The 17,619-nt window shown below is 45.0% G+C and overlaps 1 protein-coding gene across 1 annotated transcript; it reads right to left on the minus strand.

Moving 5' to 3' along the window:
* Positions 1 to 11,254: 11,254 nt before the first annotated feature.
* On the minus strand, positions 11,255 to 12,108 carry LOC111595742. Its single transcript, XM_023309596.2, has one exon. It carries the CDS (start codon positions 11,995 to 11,997, stop codon positions 11,407 to 11,409), a length of 591 nt encoding a protein of 196 aa, XP_023165364.2. The 5' UTR covers positions 11,998 to 12,108; the 3' UTR covers positions 11,255 to 11,406.
* Between the last annotated feature and the right edge of the window lie 5,511 nt (positions 12,109 to 17,619).

The following is a 17,619-nucleotide window of genomic DNA, read 5'->3' on the forward strand; positions in this document are numbered from 1 at the left end:
TAGCGTCTTCTTGTTGCACATTTCTTGAGCTGCACCAGTTGCCTCAGCTGGCTCAGTTGCCTCAGTCTCTTGGCTGCCAGCAAACTGATAAAACTTTCTTCAAAAATTATTTTCCCACTTTTTTTTCTCTTTGCATTTAAACGAGCGTGGCAGACAAAATGCGATTGCTAATTTTTCATGGCGGATAATGAATGATATATTGACTCTAATATGCTGCCCCAAACGAGGGGCAGCGGGTGTGCGGCTGCAACCACCAGCTGGCTGCCTGGCTGCCTGGCTGGCTGACTGAGCTAGTTGGCAGCGCAATTATTCAAACTATTTGTCAGAGAGGGTAAAACCGAAGCAGAGGACAGGGCGCTAATTAGCCAAAAAGTTTGCATTTGCATCGCGCTGTGATAGATAGGCGATAAAGAGGCCAACGATCTAACTTAAATTATGGCCAAGGAAGTTAGAAAGTGAATTAAGCAACAGTTTGTGAAGCGATTTATTCAATTTGCAATGATTTTGTTAGCAAAATGATTTATAGATTCGAATTAAGCTACAGGTGTCTAGTATTTGACTAATTCTCTTCACATTCTCAAAGTATATTAATGTTGTATTTAAAAATTGATAAGATTTCAGAGTATCTGAAAACCTTGATTTAAAATATTTGACCATTGACAAAGTTTCTTTCCGCCTATCAATGAATCTTTCTTGCTTTTGTCTAATCGATAAGCCAAAATTCCTGCCGATCAACTCTCAGCTCACCAACCTCTAACTTCTACAAATATCTTTACTAAGTATCTGTGCTCAGGCGTAATCTTATCGAAGTATCTTCTGCTAATGCCAAAGTATCTGCAGTGTCAAGAAAGTCGCCACGTTTGCAACTCAGTTACAAATTGTTCAATTGATGGGCCATTTGATCATCTTAAGCATGCGCCCCCTCGTAAGTACAGCTGCCATGTGACCGAGTTGATAACTGATTTGTGATAAGCCAGCTTTCAATTTTTTGTTTGTGGGCCAACAACACGAAGAAGCGGCAGCAGAACAACAACAGACATTTGGATGGCCATTACGTGGGCCAGCACAGACACATAAAGTAAATACATAACGTGGGCCAAACGACTAATATGCGATTATGGCAAATCAAATGCCTTTTGGCTCGAGAGTCAACAGCAGCCGCAGCCGCAGCAGCAGCAACAACAACAACACAATGGAAACGTGAACGAACAGACTGGGAGTTGGGCAGCAGTTGGCGGGCCAAGACGAAGGCGCAGGCGACTTTCCAACATTTTGCACATCTGTTCGAATAATATATAGAATTTTTTTTGTCGTCCAGACGACGCAAAATGCGAGCAAGAAGGCACGAAAAAAAGAAGCGAAACACTCAAACACACACACAGCGTAAGTACAAGCCAAAATATAATAAAAACGACAAGGGCTGCAAGGCAGGCGGGCAGAGGAGCTGAGTGGAGGGGAGGGTAGCGGCTGGGCATGGGGATGTGCAGATCGAGGGGTGTGCCAGGTCTGGGTTGCTGTAGCTGTAGCTGTAGCTGTAGCGTTAGCGGAGGCGACAATGGGCAAAGGTTACTGACACAGCACGCACATTGACCTTGATCGCTGGGAACGTCTGGAGACGTTCAGTCAGGCAAACGGGAAGCGGCTGCCGAGGCTGTATGAACAAGGAGCGTAGCCAGGAGCAAGAGACAGACACAAGACGCTAGTAAATTATTTGCAAATTTATTTAGCTCCGGCCAAACAAGAGTAGCAGCCGCCGCAATTCCCAACCTACCGCATTGTTACATCACGTAAGGCAGACGGCGAAAGAATGGCAACCAAATAATACAACACAAAAAAAGGAGCAACTATTGGACGGGGTGCGGAGCACATAACGGTTCCTGTGCCTGTGCCTGTGCCTGTGCTTGTGCCCAGGATGTGCTCGTTACGTGTCCAAGTTGAAATGAAACCGAAACTGGACGCTGGCAAATTGCTTATGAGGCTGAATCGCCAGCAAAATGTGAAATGAAAGCTGACCAGGGTTCGCAGCGCCAGAGGGAGCAGGAGCAGAAGCCAGGGGGGAGGAGGAGGAGTTCCTCAACAGTCAGGCAGGAAGCGCTTAAAGTTCGTTAAACTCGCTAGCGACCATTGTTGCGATGCACTGAGAGAAAATTCAAGTGGAAGCTGAAGAGAAATTCTAATAATCAAAAAATTCTTTAGCTCTTTTCTGAGAGACTTGGCAATTTGTCTTGCAGATTTCAAGGCAGGACTTTTTTAGTGAAGAGTAAGTCTGTCAAGCGTTTCTCTCAGTGCAACATATTGAGGCAAAATCCACTGCTCCTGTTTGTCTCTCCCTCTGTGTGTCTGTCTGCAGTCCGTCTGCCTGACTGCTGCCGCCCTTCGGCCCAATTGCGTCTCAGCTTCAGGACCTCGACACGCTGTTGTCGCTTACGCTTCCTGGCCACGCACAACGCACAACGCACAAAATATCAACGCACTTTTCAAGTCCTCGCATTTCTTCTTTTCGGGTTGTGGGTATCGTCTGGCGGCGCGACGAGCAGGGATCAGGCAATAGAGCGCAGCGCCTGAAGCAACCACCACCAGAGCGAGGCCAAGCCCAAAACCCAAACCCAAACTCAAACCCAAACCCAGAACCCGAGCACAAAACCATGTGCGGGCCCTTGTCTGGTCTATGCCTATGCTTAAGGACTCGCTGCTAGACCTGCTTGGGCAAGGACTTCCTGGTGCGTAAGGCGCTGCGCTCTTCATTCAATTCAAATTTTCTTGCGAAACGCTTTTAATTGCCTAGCCCGCCATGGGCGTTGAGGAGGGGCCAGGGCGGGGCGGGGCACCAAGGGGGAGGCGAACAAGACTTCAAGAGTCGACCCCATAAATTACGGACAGTCAGCGAACTCCTCACCACACTGGAAATTTGATATTAATATGGAAATTCACTTTGTTATTGTTTTTTCTCTCTCCTAACGTCCAGTTTTGTTGGATTGTTCTGTATGACACTAAGAAAATTTTAATTAAAAAATAATTTAAGAAAAATATGTGGACATGGCTATAGCGATACTTGAATGAAGTACAGATTGTAAAGGAAGTGAAGCAAGGGACAAAAATATTTGATACGTAAAATGTTTTGTCGTACAGCGAGGCGCGAGAGGAAGTCTATGAATTACCCCAAAATTAGAGATTGTTGACAGAAAAAATTGGACAAATTAAAGACAAATAAAGTTGTTGATAATAAAGTAAGCTGAGGGTAGGCTGAAGATGAGAAAGATACTTTCAATTTAATCAAAGAAAATATTTTACTGTTAGATCAATCATTTTTTCGACTAGTCATGTATAGCAAGGGCGCCTCGTTAGAGATATACATTGATCGGTTTTGTGATATTTAATTGATTCTTTATTATAAATTCTCCTATAACATTCTTTATTTATAAAGCTCTCATATACTCTCCAACTAGTCCCTTTCAATGCAATCCTTATTGAGAGACCAACGATTCTGCAGGCGACCCTCGCCTAAAAGATTTTCTAAGCTTTGGTACATTTCGTAAATCTAAGCTTTTCGCTTTTCTTAATCCAACAATTTTACATTCTTAAGTGGCTCAATCAACTCCTGATATTCATATTTACTATTTCACATTCTACCTTCTTTAATATCATGTGCCATACCCATCCCTCTCTCCCCCTCTCTCTCTCTCGCTCAGTTGCCACGCCTCAAAACTGTACCTCGTGTTGCCTTGGGGGTTCACATGTTGACGCTGTTGTGGCTTCTCTTCTCTCACATTCTTCTTACTGATTCTTCTGCTCCTCGCTTCTTCTTTAATCGACGACGACGCATCCACAAATTAGCAGTCGTCGACCTCAATATCAGCTTACGAGCCACACCGAGCCCCAATCCATAGGCGTAGGCTAGTCTCGTAGCCTCTCTCCTGCACGCTGACTGCTCCTCTCAGGCCTGTTCACCTTGCATCTATTGCGCCGCGACAGACATGAAAAATTCCCCCTCATTATTGCACGTAATGTGATGTTGCTTCACTTTGGAATCGTCGCTTTTTTCGCTTTGCTTTTGTATCAACTACACACGCACACACTCACTCACACACACACACACACACACACGCACTTTGCGTTTCGGGTTTTTGGATTTTGGATTCGGGTTCAGGTTCCTGTGTTGCTGCTCCCCTGTTCAACGCGTTCTGGTTTTTTGCATTTTGCGCCTCCAGCGCTGCGCTTGGCTAGGCCAGACAGACGGGGAGAGAGAGAGACAGAGAGACAGAGAAAGAGAGAGGGGGGTCTGTCTGGGCGTATTTTATGTTCTGTTTTGGCTATATAAATTCTGTTGTCGTTCTGCCTACCACCAACGATGATGACGAGTCCAACCTTGTTTTTCCCGCCAAATGCAGACGAAGCAACAGCAACAGCAACAGCAGCAGCAGCAGCAGACAATACCACATGGCAAGTCCTAGGTCGGTTACACCACCAGACAGCCAGGCAGACAGACAGACAGACAGACCGTCAGCGTCAACAGAGGGTTACTCACGCTACTATGACTCGCTCGGTTCGTGGAGGGTTAGTCACTGCGCCCCAATATTGAAATTCGCAAATTCGAGTTCGAAACCGAAACCGAAACCAAAAACAAAATAATCATCAACGAAATGCCGGCAGCTCGTCGTGTGAATGAACTCCGTCAAGGACAATGATCTGCAGCACGTCGAGCGTCCGAGTGCCCATTAAACCTCCTAAACCTCCTCCGCCCGCTGCCTTTCGCAACAGACTAGCCCGTGCCACAGCCACGCCCACCGCGCCTTTTGCTTTGCATTTATTGCGATTTATTTTTCGGGCCGAGGGTTGATTTTTATGGGAGCAGACGACGTCGACGGCGTCATTGACATTGCGAATTCACGAGCAACAGACGCAAAACAAAACAAATCGTTAAATTCTGTGCGACGGATCCCCCCGCTCGATGGATGCTGTCTGCAGCGCTTGCCTCCCCCACATGCCACATCGAAAGTGAACAATTCAGCCAACAGATTTGTAGCCAGAAACCTCCATTGTCCTCCGTCTCGTCCTGCCAGATGATGCGTTTCATTATTAAATATTTAGCGAATCTCTCTGCCCAGCTACAAACCTGCCATCCTCCAGCCCTCCAGATCCCCCAATACTGCACTCAGCCCTCTGCTCTCGACATTTAAATGCTGCTTCACGTCCAGTCCTCAATGTTTATTGAATTTCTGTTTGCTGTTCGTCTGTTTTGGACCAGTTAGCAGCATTTGCTTCTTCAGCTCCCTGTTGTCGCCAAAAATTGCACCTGCCCTGACCATTTGCACCTGGCAACGGCGAGTTCAGAGCTTTGATGTTTGTTTTCATACGGGCAAAGTTCAATGCCCGCTGCACACAGCAATTCGAATCGCATTGCATTCGACTTTAGCCAGAGCCGCAGCCAGAGGAAATTAATCGAAATTGAGCTAAACTCGGAGGGGCCCTCGCATCGCTTTAATGACTTCGTAAGTGGTTTACCAGCTAAAAACATTGGGGTAGTCTCGTTAAATGCACATGCATGCGGGTTAATTGTTTGAAAATTAATAAAAACTAATTACTTCTCTATGAGTTAATTGCACATGTTGATATAATCAATAGAGTGTCGGCGACTAGAAATTTGAATTTCTTAGATCATTGACTTGCTCGCCTGTCACTTCAGGCGGGCGGAGAGTAAGCCAGACATTCACTGCCTTAAGAAGCTAAACAGTATGACTAATTGTAGACAATATCTACTCCTAATCATTATAAGCACATCACAAATTTTAACTCTCTTTGGAGTAGCCACAAGCGAACTAGATATTGATAGCAAGTAAATTTTTCCTGTTTCTCTGAAGTCAGAAACTTGGAGCACACAAATACTTAGCCTTTAATTCACTACTTTGCCCCAAGGGTCTTTCCGTACATGCTTTTCCTTAAGCTTCCTTTCTTCTACGACCCTACAAATCTCCTTATTTCTCTCAAAGCTCATCCTCTTACTGAAATTCCTATCTATTCACAGCTCGTTTCGTTGCTTTTCTTCGATCCTCTCAAAATGCTGTGTGTCAAGCTGTCAAATAGGCAAAATTGGTTCCCCCAGCCGAGATTGGCAAATGAACAGAGGCATTAATTTATTTCAATTTGTATGCAAAACTTTGCATTTGCCAATGGAGACAACTGCAGCAACAACAACTTGACTGACAATGCTCGAAGATGTCCGTCGGCTGTCGGCTGTCGGCTGCCGTCTTCCACGGCAAGGGCAACATTTTGACTGGCTGTCAGTTCAAGTCGAAGTTGTAGTCGAGGTCCTCTTTGGCAGGACTCTGGGCGACATATTGCCAAACATGTTTATTTACAGCCAAAGGAACAAGCAACAAGGAACAAGCACAACAGCTCGCGAGGCACAAAACAACAAAAAGGCAAGGAAAAGGGAAACGAGTGCGCACCGGAACCAGATCAAAAACCAAAAAACCGGAGCTCAAATTAACAAAGTCTGAAAAGTACGCTTGGATTAAAGTTGTCTAGGAAGAAGTTTGGCATAATTGAGTTATTTTTGGTTAAGGATCTATTTATAAGACTTTCACTATATGTTTGATATATAGATGAAAAGTTTTTCCTTTTTCAGTCCAGCTGCATGACTTTTCGCTGCGTGTATAGCAAACACATCTAGTCACTTTGCCATTGTCATTGTCATTGCTATTGCCATTGTCCATGGCGTTGTCAGGAGCTGTGTTTTCTCTCTTTAAGTTCCAGACGACGAACAATTCGAGCAATTTCACTTTAAAAATTGCGGCGTTTAGCGCGCGATTGCCACAAATCAAAGCGACATTAAACTTCCCCTAGCCCTCTCACCCCCCCGCTGGCACTCGACTTGTATTTACTCTAGGCAGGGGCTGTAACCGCCTTAGATTTGCGGGTCTGTCTGTGTGTGTGTGCCTTTTCATTTTTAGATAAATAAAACATCGCAAAGCAATCCCAAATGTCGTCTTCGTCTGTGCAGAGGCGTCCAAGAAAGTGGTTGGAGAAACCGGCTGACTGTGGGCTGGAGGAGGGCCAGGGGGTTGGCTGCTGCCAACATATGCGATGCCAAATCAGCAGCAGACAAAACAAACAAAGACTCTGGGACGGACAAAAGGACCAGGACTGTCAGACAGACATGGAATTCGCCGTCGCTGTTCAAAAATCGCTAAAGCAAATGAGAGCAAAATAAAAGTTTACGTGGCGCGCACGTGAGTGCCAGAGCAGGCAGCTTTTGCCATGGTACGCGAGGGTGGCTCCGTTGTCAGTGCCTGCTGCCGATTTTCGTGCGTAGACATCAGCACAGACGACAATATTCCACTTCAAGTGATTTGTTGTTCAAAGTAGAGACTCAAAGACCAAAAAAAGAAACAGAACTTTTCCAGACGTCGGCGGCTGCTTGAATGATGGCCGTGAGGGCGGGTGTCATGGGATGGCAGTTGGGGCAGGAGGGTGTTGCATGGGTGCCAGGGGCGTAGGCCTACAATTTATACACAGCTCAGCAATGGGTAGCTAATAAATAAATATGCATGAAAAAGCCTCCATTGCTCTGGATTAGTCTGCGAATTTATGTCTGATCCATAAGCTATGCGGAGCATTGCTTATGAAAGCTGATAAAGATGAGGTCTCAAAACAGAGACGACACTCGAATAGGCACAGATGAAGCATAAGCATGCCTGAAACACTTAGCTGTATAGCTATAGCCCTATATGACTTATACAGGGCTAGGGAGTATGTGAAATAAATATTTGAATGCATCGATTCAACCGATAATTGTGCCGCTTAAGCTTAAAGATTTGCCTCAGCTTGGCAGAGATTATATTTTAGAGCTTGAGCTAGTTGAACTAATAGAAAAGATAGAACGAGTTGTTGAACTAGAAGTAGAACTAAAAGTAATACTGCAATAAATAAGAGAAGAACTACTAGAAATAGGAGTAGAACTAGTATAAGGATGCACTAAGAGAAGACCCTCTAGAAGAACTAATTGCTATAACTAAAAGCTTATAGTTCAATAAGATAATTGCTATATATTCTATTTGCTATATCTTATAGTTGAAGCTGGAAGGCAATACGTTTGCCTCTGCTTGTTATCCTGTTTGCGCTTCATCCTCGTCTATGTCTACGTAATGTCAAAATTTACGCGTCTCTGAGCTTTGACCCTTGCAAAGAGCGGCGCCCGTGACCTTTCGTGCGTGCGTTGACGCGTCTGCGCCACATCAAATTTTATGGATGCTGCGCTCGAATTTGTTGTTGTTTCTGTTGTTATTGCGACTGTTGCTGTTGCTGTTGCTGTTGCTCTGTTTGCTTGGCACTTTTTATGCGAAATTAATTTAGAAAACTTTTTCTTGGAATCAGAAAATGTGAACAATTCACGTGTACGCCCAAGGGGTCAGATGTGAGGCGTCTGGGCTTGGGGTTGGTGTTTGTTTAGAGTCCCTTATTTTGAGGGAGGGGGAACTGTGTGCCATAGCTTGATAAGTATGTGTTTACAGTTAATGCGGCTTAGAAAACCATAAAGGTCAGAGTTTGAAGAGACGCGCGACAAGCGAAAAGTGAAAAGTTCTCAAAACTAAGTTACAAAATATAAAAAAAATCAAAGTGTCAGACATTGCGTATGAGCAACACAGATAAAACTATTTGTGAAGTGACAGGTGTTAGGATTAAAGACAGCAAAATAAGAGATGTGAGGGGAAAGCTTACCAACTGAAAGGTAAAAGAGTGTGAAGCTGAGGCAGAGTTTTATATTTTATAAGACTGAAGCGTTTAAGTATCCTAAATCTTGAATCTAGAAGATAAAATACGTAAACCTTTCTCTAAGTTTATATTTATATTTATTTCGGTTTGAATCTTTTTGGTATTCACGACCAAATATTACTTAATCCATCATCACTAAAGGATCTTTAAGTATCTTTTTCTATGAAAGTATCTTTTCTAACCAGAAAGTTTCGTATATTTAAGATGTGTTTATCTTGAGTAACTTTTAGTAAAGCAGTATCTTTATCTCTGCGCGTGTCTCTTTTGTCAATCATCATCTTTTTATCTACAAGGGTATATTAGTCTCTCGTTCTCTCTCAACTAAAGCATTTATAGTTGTATCTTCGTTAAGCTATTCCAAACCCTCGTTGCAGAAGTTTTATGGTAAATGCCCCAACGGAAATGCCCCTAGCCAAGAAGTGTCCCTACTGACAGCTCAAATGACCCATTCGGTGGCCACAATTTGCCATCGCTTGGATCTGTGGCGGCATGTGGCATGCGGCATGCGGCAAGTGGCAAGTGGCAACCAGCAAATGGCGAAGACGACATCAGCAAATGGCAAATGGCAAATGGGGCATCGGCATCTGATAGATATAAAAACATCAACACGCTGCCATCTACTCAATGCGCATTTGTTTCTGTGGCAATGTGCAGCTGTATCTATATCTCTCTATCTACAAATGTATCTTGGGTATATATTTGTGTGTGTGTGTGTGTGTGTGTGCGTGGCTTGCCTCTGGGTGCTGCATCTTCCGTTCATGGTGCATCGAACTTCAACTTCTGATTCTACGTTGTAAATATCTTGTGCTCATGTATCGACAATAATTATGTCTGAGCTACTCGTAGATCGCAACTGAAAGAATTTGCAAGATACTCAGATGGAGCAGAGAGCGTGAGTGAGAGAGATGGAGAGAGGGGGCGCTATGCCTGGCCGTGAGAAGGCCGCAGACAATAATACAAACAAGCCAAAGTGTGTAGAACGAAATGGAAAATGGAATCGAATCGAAGCGCATGAAATGAAATTGTGCACCCAACCCACAACTCCCCCCTCTCTCGCTTACGCTTCCTCTACTGTCCGCACAATACTCGCTCGTTCCTTCCCACATTATGAGAGGTGAATGGACGCAAGGTGACGCGACGTAGCGCAGTCGCTGCTTGCTGCTCGCTGCTCGCGTCGCTGCTGCAGTCAACGTCAGTTGAATGTTGGCTTCATTTACTATGGATTTGCGCGCCAAAAACGTTCCCCTTTCAGGAGTTGACTTTGTTTTGAGAGAGACAGAGAAAGAGAGAGCGAGAGAGACACGCGCACCAGCGAAACGTTGTGAATGTGAAACGTGGATGCCAAAAGGGCCATAGGCATGGACATGGGCATGGGCATGGGCGTGGCAGCAAAAAAGCAAAAAAAAAACAACGAGACAGGAGCACAGGCCAGACGCCAACTGTGCTGTACTCGCTGCCATTTGCCATTACCACTTCGCATCGACGACTGCCCCTGGGCCTAAGCCAACCTCCCCCCGAGAAGCGAAGCGTTTCAGAATTGCCGCTCCTTCAGTTTTGTGTTTGTCTTGCGAGTTTTGCTTTGATCCCCTTATTCTGTCTGGCTGGCTGGCTGGCATTCCCGTTCGCATTCGCAATTTTGCTTTTGTTTTTGTGCCCATTGCCATTGCATGCACTTCGCCCGCCACAGACAGAGCCATGTTATTGCCCTGTCGTCCTCTCCTTCTTCTGCTGTCGCTTCTCTCCTCGTTGTCGTTCTCGTTCTCGTTGTCGTTGTCGTTGTCGTTGTCGTTGTCGTTTGCTGGCTTTGTTTACAAGCATTTGATGGACCACTAACGTCGCTTTGAGACTCCCCTTCGCATTCGCATTCTGCAAAATGCGCGCGATTTTCTTGTTGCTGCCCTTTTTTCTCTCGGTTTTGCTATTTGTTGTTTTTGCGTTGGGGTGTCTTCTTCTTGCGCTCTGGCGAATTATGACAGCAAAACGTGTTGCGTGGCACAAAAACAAATGGCGAGAAAATTGTAATTCTCTTCCACGCCTGCCTCCTCCTCATCTTGTGCCTTGTGTCTTACGCTTTGGCCCCAAAGCCTTCTCTGGCAATTCGCATTCTCATTGCCATTCGCTTGATTTTTATTAGTTGTACTTTATTGAATTCGTCGATTGAATGAATTGCTCAATGAGCGGTTCCCCCCAAACAGACGCCACGCCAGCGCCCCATCCTCAGGCTCCCTCAACTAGCCCCTGCCACCATCCCATTTGTAGGGATTCTCAAGTGAAATGGGACAGAAAATATGTGAATTATCTTTGTGAATGCTTGTTTAAAGCTTATGGAAGAACAAATTCTATTGAAATACTAAATTAAGGTATGTTTATTGGAGGAAAGAGATTTCCAGATACTTTCCAGGAATATTCCTTTCTTGATATAATGGAATTATCTATTTTACTAAGGGAAACAATTTCTAAATAACTTTTCTTGTTCGTCAAATTCAAGGAACTTTTCATAGCGATATAATTTGAACTTTTAAGAATTAATTTCAGCATGGAATATTTGTAACATATTAAAAGTACATCTACGTCTAAATTTGCGAACAGCTCTTTCACATTTCCAATAGGACATATTAGCAACTGCAGCTTTGGTCAACAGCAATCCGCTTCAGATTCCGACTCGGATTCCGCTTCCTCTAAAGCATCGCAAATTTGCTGCGCGGTTAGGGACTTCCGTTTGGGTGAAGGATATTTGATGGTCTTCGAGCAACTAATGGAAGTTTGTAGTAAGTTTTCCTCTATGAACGATGTGGCCAGCTCTATATCTCCGTAAGCCCTCTTCGATCCATTATTCTGCAGGTGGATAGCGCGTCTTATCATGGTCTTCAGTTTGATTTTCTCTTGATCGAGGCAGATGAGAATCTTCTTTAAGTTGGCCTTGTCCTGGTGGGTCCGACAGGGATTTTCGCACAGGTCCCGTGTTTGTTCCTTGAGATCGTTTATAATTGCATTCTGGCAATCGATTTCTTTCGTCAAATCGAGATACTCCCGATACATGAGCTTTTCTTCCTCATTATCCTCGCTCGACTCGTCAAGCAGCTCAAACGGATCCTCTTCGCTCTCATCCAGTTTGTCCTCGACAATTCCTTCTTCAGCTCCCACATCCCCCTTTTCGCCTTCGCCTTCGTCTGCTGCCTCGATATCCTCTCCTTCCGGAGCCTCTTCGTCCTCTGCCTCAGACATTCAGCCGGTTTAGCACAAGTTTTAAAATTTTCAATTGAATATAAATTTTGATAAACTTTGAATTTATTTTTTACTTCTCTGTTGAATTCTAACAGATGACTGACAACTGGGCTCAAGGGTTAGATATAGAGATTGAAGAAATTTGTGAGATATCAAAAGAGAAAGAGGAAGATATTGAGTAGAGTCTATATTTTCCCTTCTAATTACATTTTTCAATTAGACCCTATTTTATTGGCCTTGAATGGAGAGTGGAATTCAATTGAAATTGAAATTGAATTGAGAAACTTTTAAGCTTTCCGTTTTCCATTTTGCGTCGTCCTTTTGAATGCATTTCGGTTGATGTCATCATTGGTTTTTACGACAGGTATTAGCTGGCGCTTACATTGTGTCTACAGCTTGCTTACTTCTGATGCAGCACACGGCCAATCCCCGCCACCTGCCACCTCACCTGTGTCCCGATGACGCCTCATAAATACATGTGCCGCCATAATGTCGGCGCCCATAAAAAATCCAAGTCGAATGCGAAAACTAAAGCTGCTGAAATCGTTGCTCACAGGTAAGGCGAGGCGAGAGTCCTTTATTATAGGGAATACTCGTAAAGTGGCTTAAGTGCCCCTTAAGGGAGCCGCTGCTGCTGCCGCCGCTGCTGCTGCTGCTGCTGCTGTCGATGACTGTTGCTCCAGCAGCTACTGCTCCCGTGTCAGCTTATGCTCCATCGTTCGAATGCACTTAATGCCAAATTAAATGCAATAGGGGTGCTGGAGTGAGGCGTAGCGGCTGCGGCAGCCATGAAAACCGCTTTATGATTAATGCGCAGCAGAGTCGTGTCGAGTCGCATCGAGAGTTATGCGCCTTGAAGCGTAATCCGCGTGGCATCAGCAGCAGCAGAAATCACAGTGCCAATAAAAGCGTTAGGCAAAGGCTAGGCACCGAAAGGGGCAGTAGGGTGTGGCAGGGGCACAACAGCTGCAATAAAACATAAATTTCTGACTGGCGAAAGTAAACGGAAATGCGTGCATTAACCACTTGTCGATGAGGGGGAGGAGGCAGTTAAAAGGGGACAGCTAAAGGGAGGTTAGTCAAAGAGCATGCTAGTTAAAAGGGAGTAGTAAAGACGGAGGAAGTCAAGAAAGTCTAGTTAGTGGTAGTCAAAGAGGGATCGCTGAAGAGGGGATAGTCGAAGGGGGATCGCTTAAGAGGGGATAGTCAAAAGAGGAACTGCTCAAAGGAGGGCTTAGGTGTTGACTGCCTTCTACTTAGCTGATAGCTCGTTCTGTTCGGCTTCTGGTGGTTTGGTAATGTTGAAAACCACTTAACTGCCACTCGCTTGCCACGCTGTTAGCACATTTAAGTTCTGTGTGCATGAGATAGCTTGGTTTTCTGTTTTTCTCTCATTTTTTGGCATATTTCCCGGCAGCCATTTGCTGTCTCTGACACTTGGATTAGCTTAGCTATGTTGGAAGCGGCGCTTCACTCTCGCCGCTTTAGCCCTGACACAAATATGAACCCCAGAGCTCCATAGCCAATGAGAGCCAAGGACGTGGAGACCAGCATCATTAGCCAGAGGGAGCCGCAGTCAGAGAAACACGTTGCATGCCCCCAATCTACATATCTAAATAGCTGCCAGCTAGCTGCTTGTCTCAATGCATTTTCGATTTGTGCGCAGATTACGTATACGACATGTTGAACGCCTTTAAGACTTTAACATGCTAAATCAAATACAATTTGTGCAAACTTTCATTTGCAAGCTGTGCAAATACACACACACAGACACACACACACACATATGCTTTGTCTGCACATAAGTTTTGCTCCTTTGCAGAATCTTTTGCGCTTCGCCCTTTTGGCTGCATGCAAGTTTTTCTTTCAAGTTTATCTGCAACCCGCTCGTGGCGCGCCCCCGCTCTGCCTCGCCAATTTCTTTCAGTTTGCTTTTCTTCTAGGTTTTCCTTTCCTATATATATATGCATTTTTTGTCAGGCATTGCAACTGGCGCATTTGTTTTGTTTGCTATTGTTGCAGTGCTTTGTTTATGCTGCAAAAAGAAGCATAAAATGATTTCATTAAAAAAGTTGTAAACTTTTTCATTTAATTTAACTGCAAACATCTTTTGTGTCTGCGCTCGCTGTATTATTCGCCTTCTCCATAGCCGGCTAGCTGCCACGCCCCCTACTTTTTAGTGGCTCATATTATACGCGAACTGCGACTGGCAAATTGAATTGCGAATTGAAAACTGTGAAAAGCGAGTTTCAATTAAACTTTTCGCTTTTCAATTTATGGGCCACGAGCACTCATTGACTGACTGATAGCGACTTGCACTTTAAATGTCAGCTAGCCGCACTTTCCATATAATTTAAGCGACAAGCTAATGGAGGTGTTTAGCTTAATTACAGGGTATGTGTGTGTGCGCGTGTGTGTGCAGAGAGTGTCAGGCCGATAACTCACATTTGCACCATCTAAAAAATAAACAGTGTCTGACGTGATCAACCACTCGCTCAACAACAACAATTATTTTGGACTTGCAGGCGGGCACATAATTCAATTATGGTCACAGTACACGCTGCCACACAGAGAGTGGTGGTGGTGGTGGTGGCTGCACCCTTAAGCTGCTTGGTGGCACGCGTGCTGGCACAACATGTCGTATTAGTAATATTTAAACACAAAAGCTCAGCAAATGTTTGACATGCGTCGCCATTAGCCGAGCGATGCATTGTGGCACGCATAGCCAAGCGGTTGGAGGTTGGAGGGGGCAAATTCAATTTTCGCATAAAACAAAGGCAACGTCTCCACTCCACTCCACTCCACTCCACATCACTCCAACCAACTCGCCTCGCCACGACTCTATAATAACAACAATAATAATCTGCTTAGAAGCCAGCGATGCGAGAGTGAAGAAATGCGTTGTAATTCCAAAGTTCGCTGCCGTCAAATGGAAACAAGGCAACAATATTGCAGCATATGGAGGCAGCCTAGCTGCTTGGCGGGCACAAGAGGTGGCAGCAATGCCAGCCGTGCCACATTAAGCCGCACAGTGGCTTGCATGCCAAAGAGTGTGGTTGCAAATATAAATATCTATGTATAAGGAAAATGCCGTACCCTCTCTCGCTCTCTCTCTCTCTCTCTCTCTCTCTCTCTCTCTCTCTCTCTCTCTCTCTGTCGCTCGCTATGAAATGTGTCATGTTGACAGCGTGGAAATGTCACTCATGCGGCGTCGTAATGAGTTTTGCCAACATTGAATATATATATATATCTTCAACCCCAACCCCAACCCCAACCCCAACCAAGACCCAACCCCCAGCCATTGCTTTAGCCCCAGCCATCACACTCGTCCTCGTCGAACACCCCCATTAGGCAGCACATGTCCATTCCCTGCAGTAAGTTCGCGATGCAGCTATCGCCCACGGGGCGTATGTGCAATGTGCCACAGATGTTGAGGCAAGCAGTTCTTACAGCAGTCTTGCCACACAATGGCATCATTCCAACCAAATAGTTTCTGTTGCCCAACTGCCAGCTCCATATATATTGATTGAATGATTGATCAACTAAGTGAAGTATTGATTAACTGGCCAAACTGACTTTTCTAATGATTGGCCGACTGCTTGCCCAGCTGATTGATTGAGGTTCTGTCTGATTGGCTGCCCTAGCGGATAATTGACTGAGTGACTGCTTGATTGATTGACTGATTGATGGAATGCCTGCCTGATAGCTGATTGATCGCTCATCAACTGCTGATTGCCTGATCAATATACTGACTGATTGATTGACGGAATGATTTTTGATCAACTCAAGCGAGTACGAGTTATAATCTGGCAGCTTTATAGTATCAACATTTCCTCGCACAATGCCTCAGCGCTTGCCAAGGCAACATCTATCGTATTTAATCAAAACACACCTTCACTTGAAATAGCATAAGGAAAGGCTTTCATAATCAACTTTGCTATTACTTATCAAGGTCCACTGCTGCAGTTGAACAAAACATTAAATATAACTACAATATAGATACTATATATGCTGAGCAGAGTCCTGATAGTGCCATACGAGCTGGGGGAAGAGGCAGCAGAGCTGAAGGAACTGCTTGAGTAGGCGATGTTTGTGCCACATTTGAGAAACTGCATCTCAAGGGTTGAGCTTGGGCTTGGTGTTGGTGTTGGGGCTGTGTGAGGCTCGTTTCTGTGCCTGTTAGAGCGAGACAAGAGTTGGCCCGCACGAGACCAGGCAAAGAATAAATTTGCCTTTTGGCCAACAAAGTTGTGAGTGCCCACGCCCACGCCCACGCCCACGCCCATGTCGAGGCTCAAGAGTCAACAATGGAATGTCAGTAACGCCCACAAGCCCAAACTAAAACACCAACACCAACACACACACACATCTATGACAATGGACGTACGTAGCCGGAAGCCAAAGACGGAGACGGAGAGAGAAAGAGAGAGAGAGACAGAGTCGTCGACGTTGACGTCGGCAGCTGCCTGCAACTGCCGTACAATTTCCATTGTAGTAGAATTTCACAATAATTGCAATGCAGTTGTTGTTGCAACTGCTGCTGCTGCTGCTGTTGTTGCTGTTGTTGCTGTTGTTGTACTACTATATGGAACGTAGTATGCTCTATATACCATACACTTTTGCCTTTTTCGGTCATGCAGCCCACAGCGGAGCGAGAGAGTGCAGCACACAAAATATCGATCGACTTAAATGAATTTAGGTCAGCCAAAGTCTCCGCCCTCCCCTAAACCACCCTAAAAGGCGTGTGTGTTTGTGTGTGCATCTTACAGATACATGGATAATGGAGGGTGGGTGGAATGCGGGGAGTGGGCAGGGAACAGGGAAAATGTCAGCCACTACTCACGTAACTTATTTTAATTCAAATCAAATAGGGCAACTTGATTGAAATGAAGGCGGTTGCAGCTATTGATAGTGCGAGAACAGTCGCACACGCGCACAGCATTTCAAAAAGATATAAACTATATACTTTATAGATATACTATATATATATGTGTGTGTGTGTGTGTGTGTAACAATAGTGCAGCTGAGATGCCAGCGGCTAACCTCTCCTCTCCCAGCCCTTAGATTGGCCATGCCAAACACGCGCCATCAACATGTGCATTTTATGAGGGCGCTGTCACAGCGAAAGACAGACGCATTGACGAATACAAGGCTATGCTTAGGGAATTCCACCGCCTATGATACCTCCTCCGCCGCCTCCCTCTCCCCTGCCTATGAATCCCCAATCACCCAGGCATAGTATTCAACTAATTTAACGTTTTATGACACAGGGCCTACGTGCTGCGACGGAGCATGGGAACAAATGGTTAAATCATAGACCTCCAAAGCACACGAAATGCATAAAGCAGCAAGCAGAGTGAAACAGCAAGCGGGCGGCCAGAGGGCGCCAGAGCGAGAGGCCAGACGGGTGCGCGTGTCTGCAACTGTCACGTGTGGTCTATAAAAGATAGAATTCTCATTGTGTTTTTATTCGAAGATTTTTACGCTGAATATTTGAAAGACTTGCCGTTGCAGGCAACACGAATGGGTTGCAGTTGCCATAGCCGTAGCTCCACACATGTCAAGAATATCCATATCGAACAAGTATAGAATAAAAGCTACACATATGAGTATATACTTAGG

Source organism: Drosophila hydei, unplaced genomic scaffold, assembly GCF_003285905.1.
Source record: "Drosophila hydei strain 15085-1641.00,03,60 unplaced genomic scaffold, DhydRS2 tig00000243-arrow-arrow-pilon, whole genome shotgun sequence".
In the NCBI taxonomy this organism is placed as follows: Eukaryota; Metazoa; Arthropoda; class Insecta; order Diptera; family Drosophilidae; genus Drosophila; species Drosophila hydei.

Bases quoted from the DNA above. Each gene is read 5' to 3' on its own strand.
- LOC111595742 (XM_023309596.2), bottom strand. From the start codon at position 11,997: ATGTCTGAGGCAGAGGACGAAGAGGCTCCGGAAGGAGAGGATATCGAG.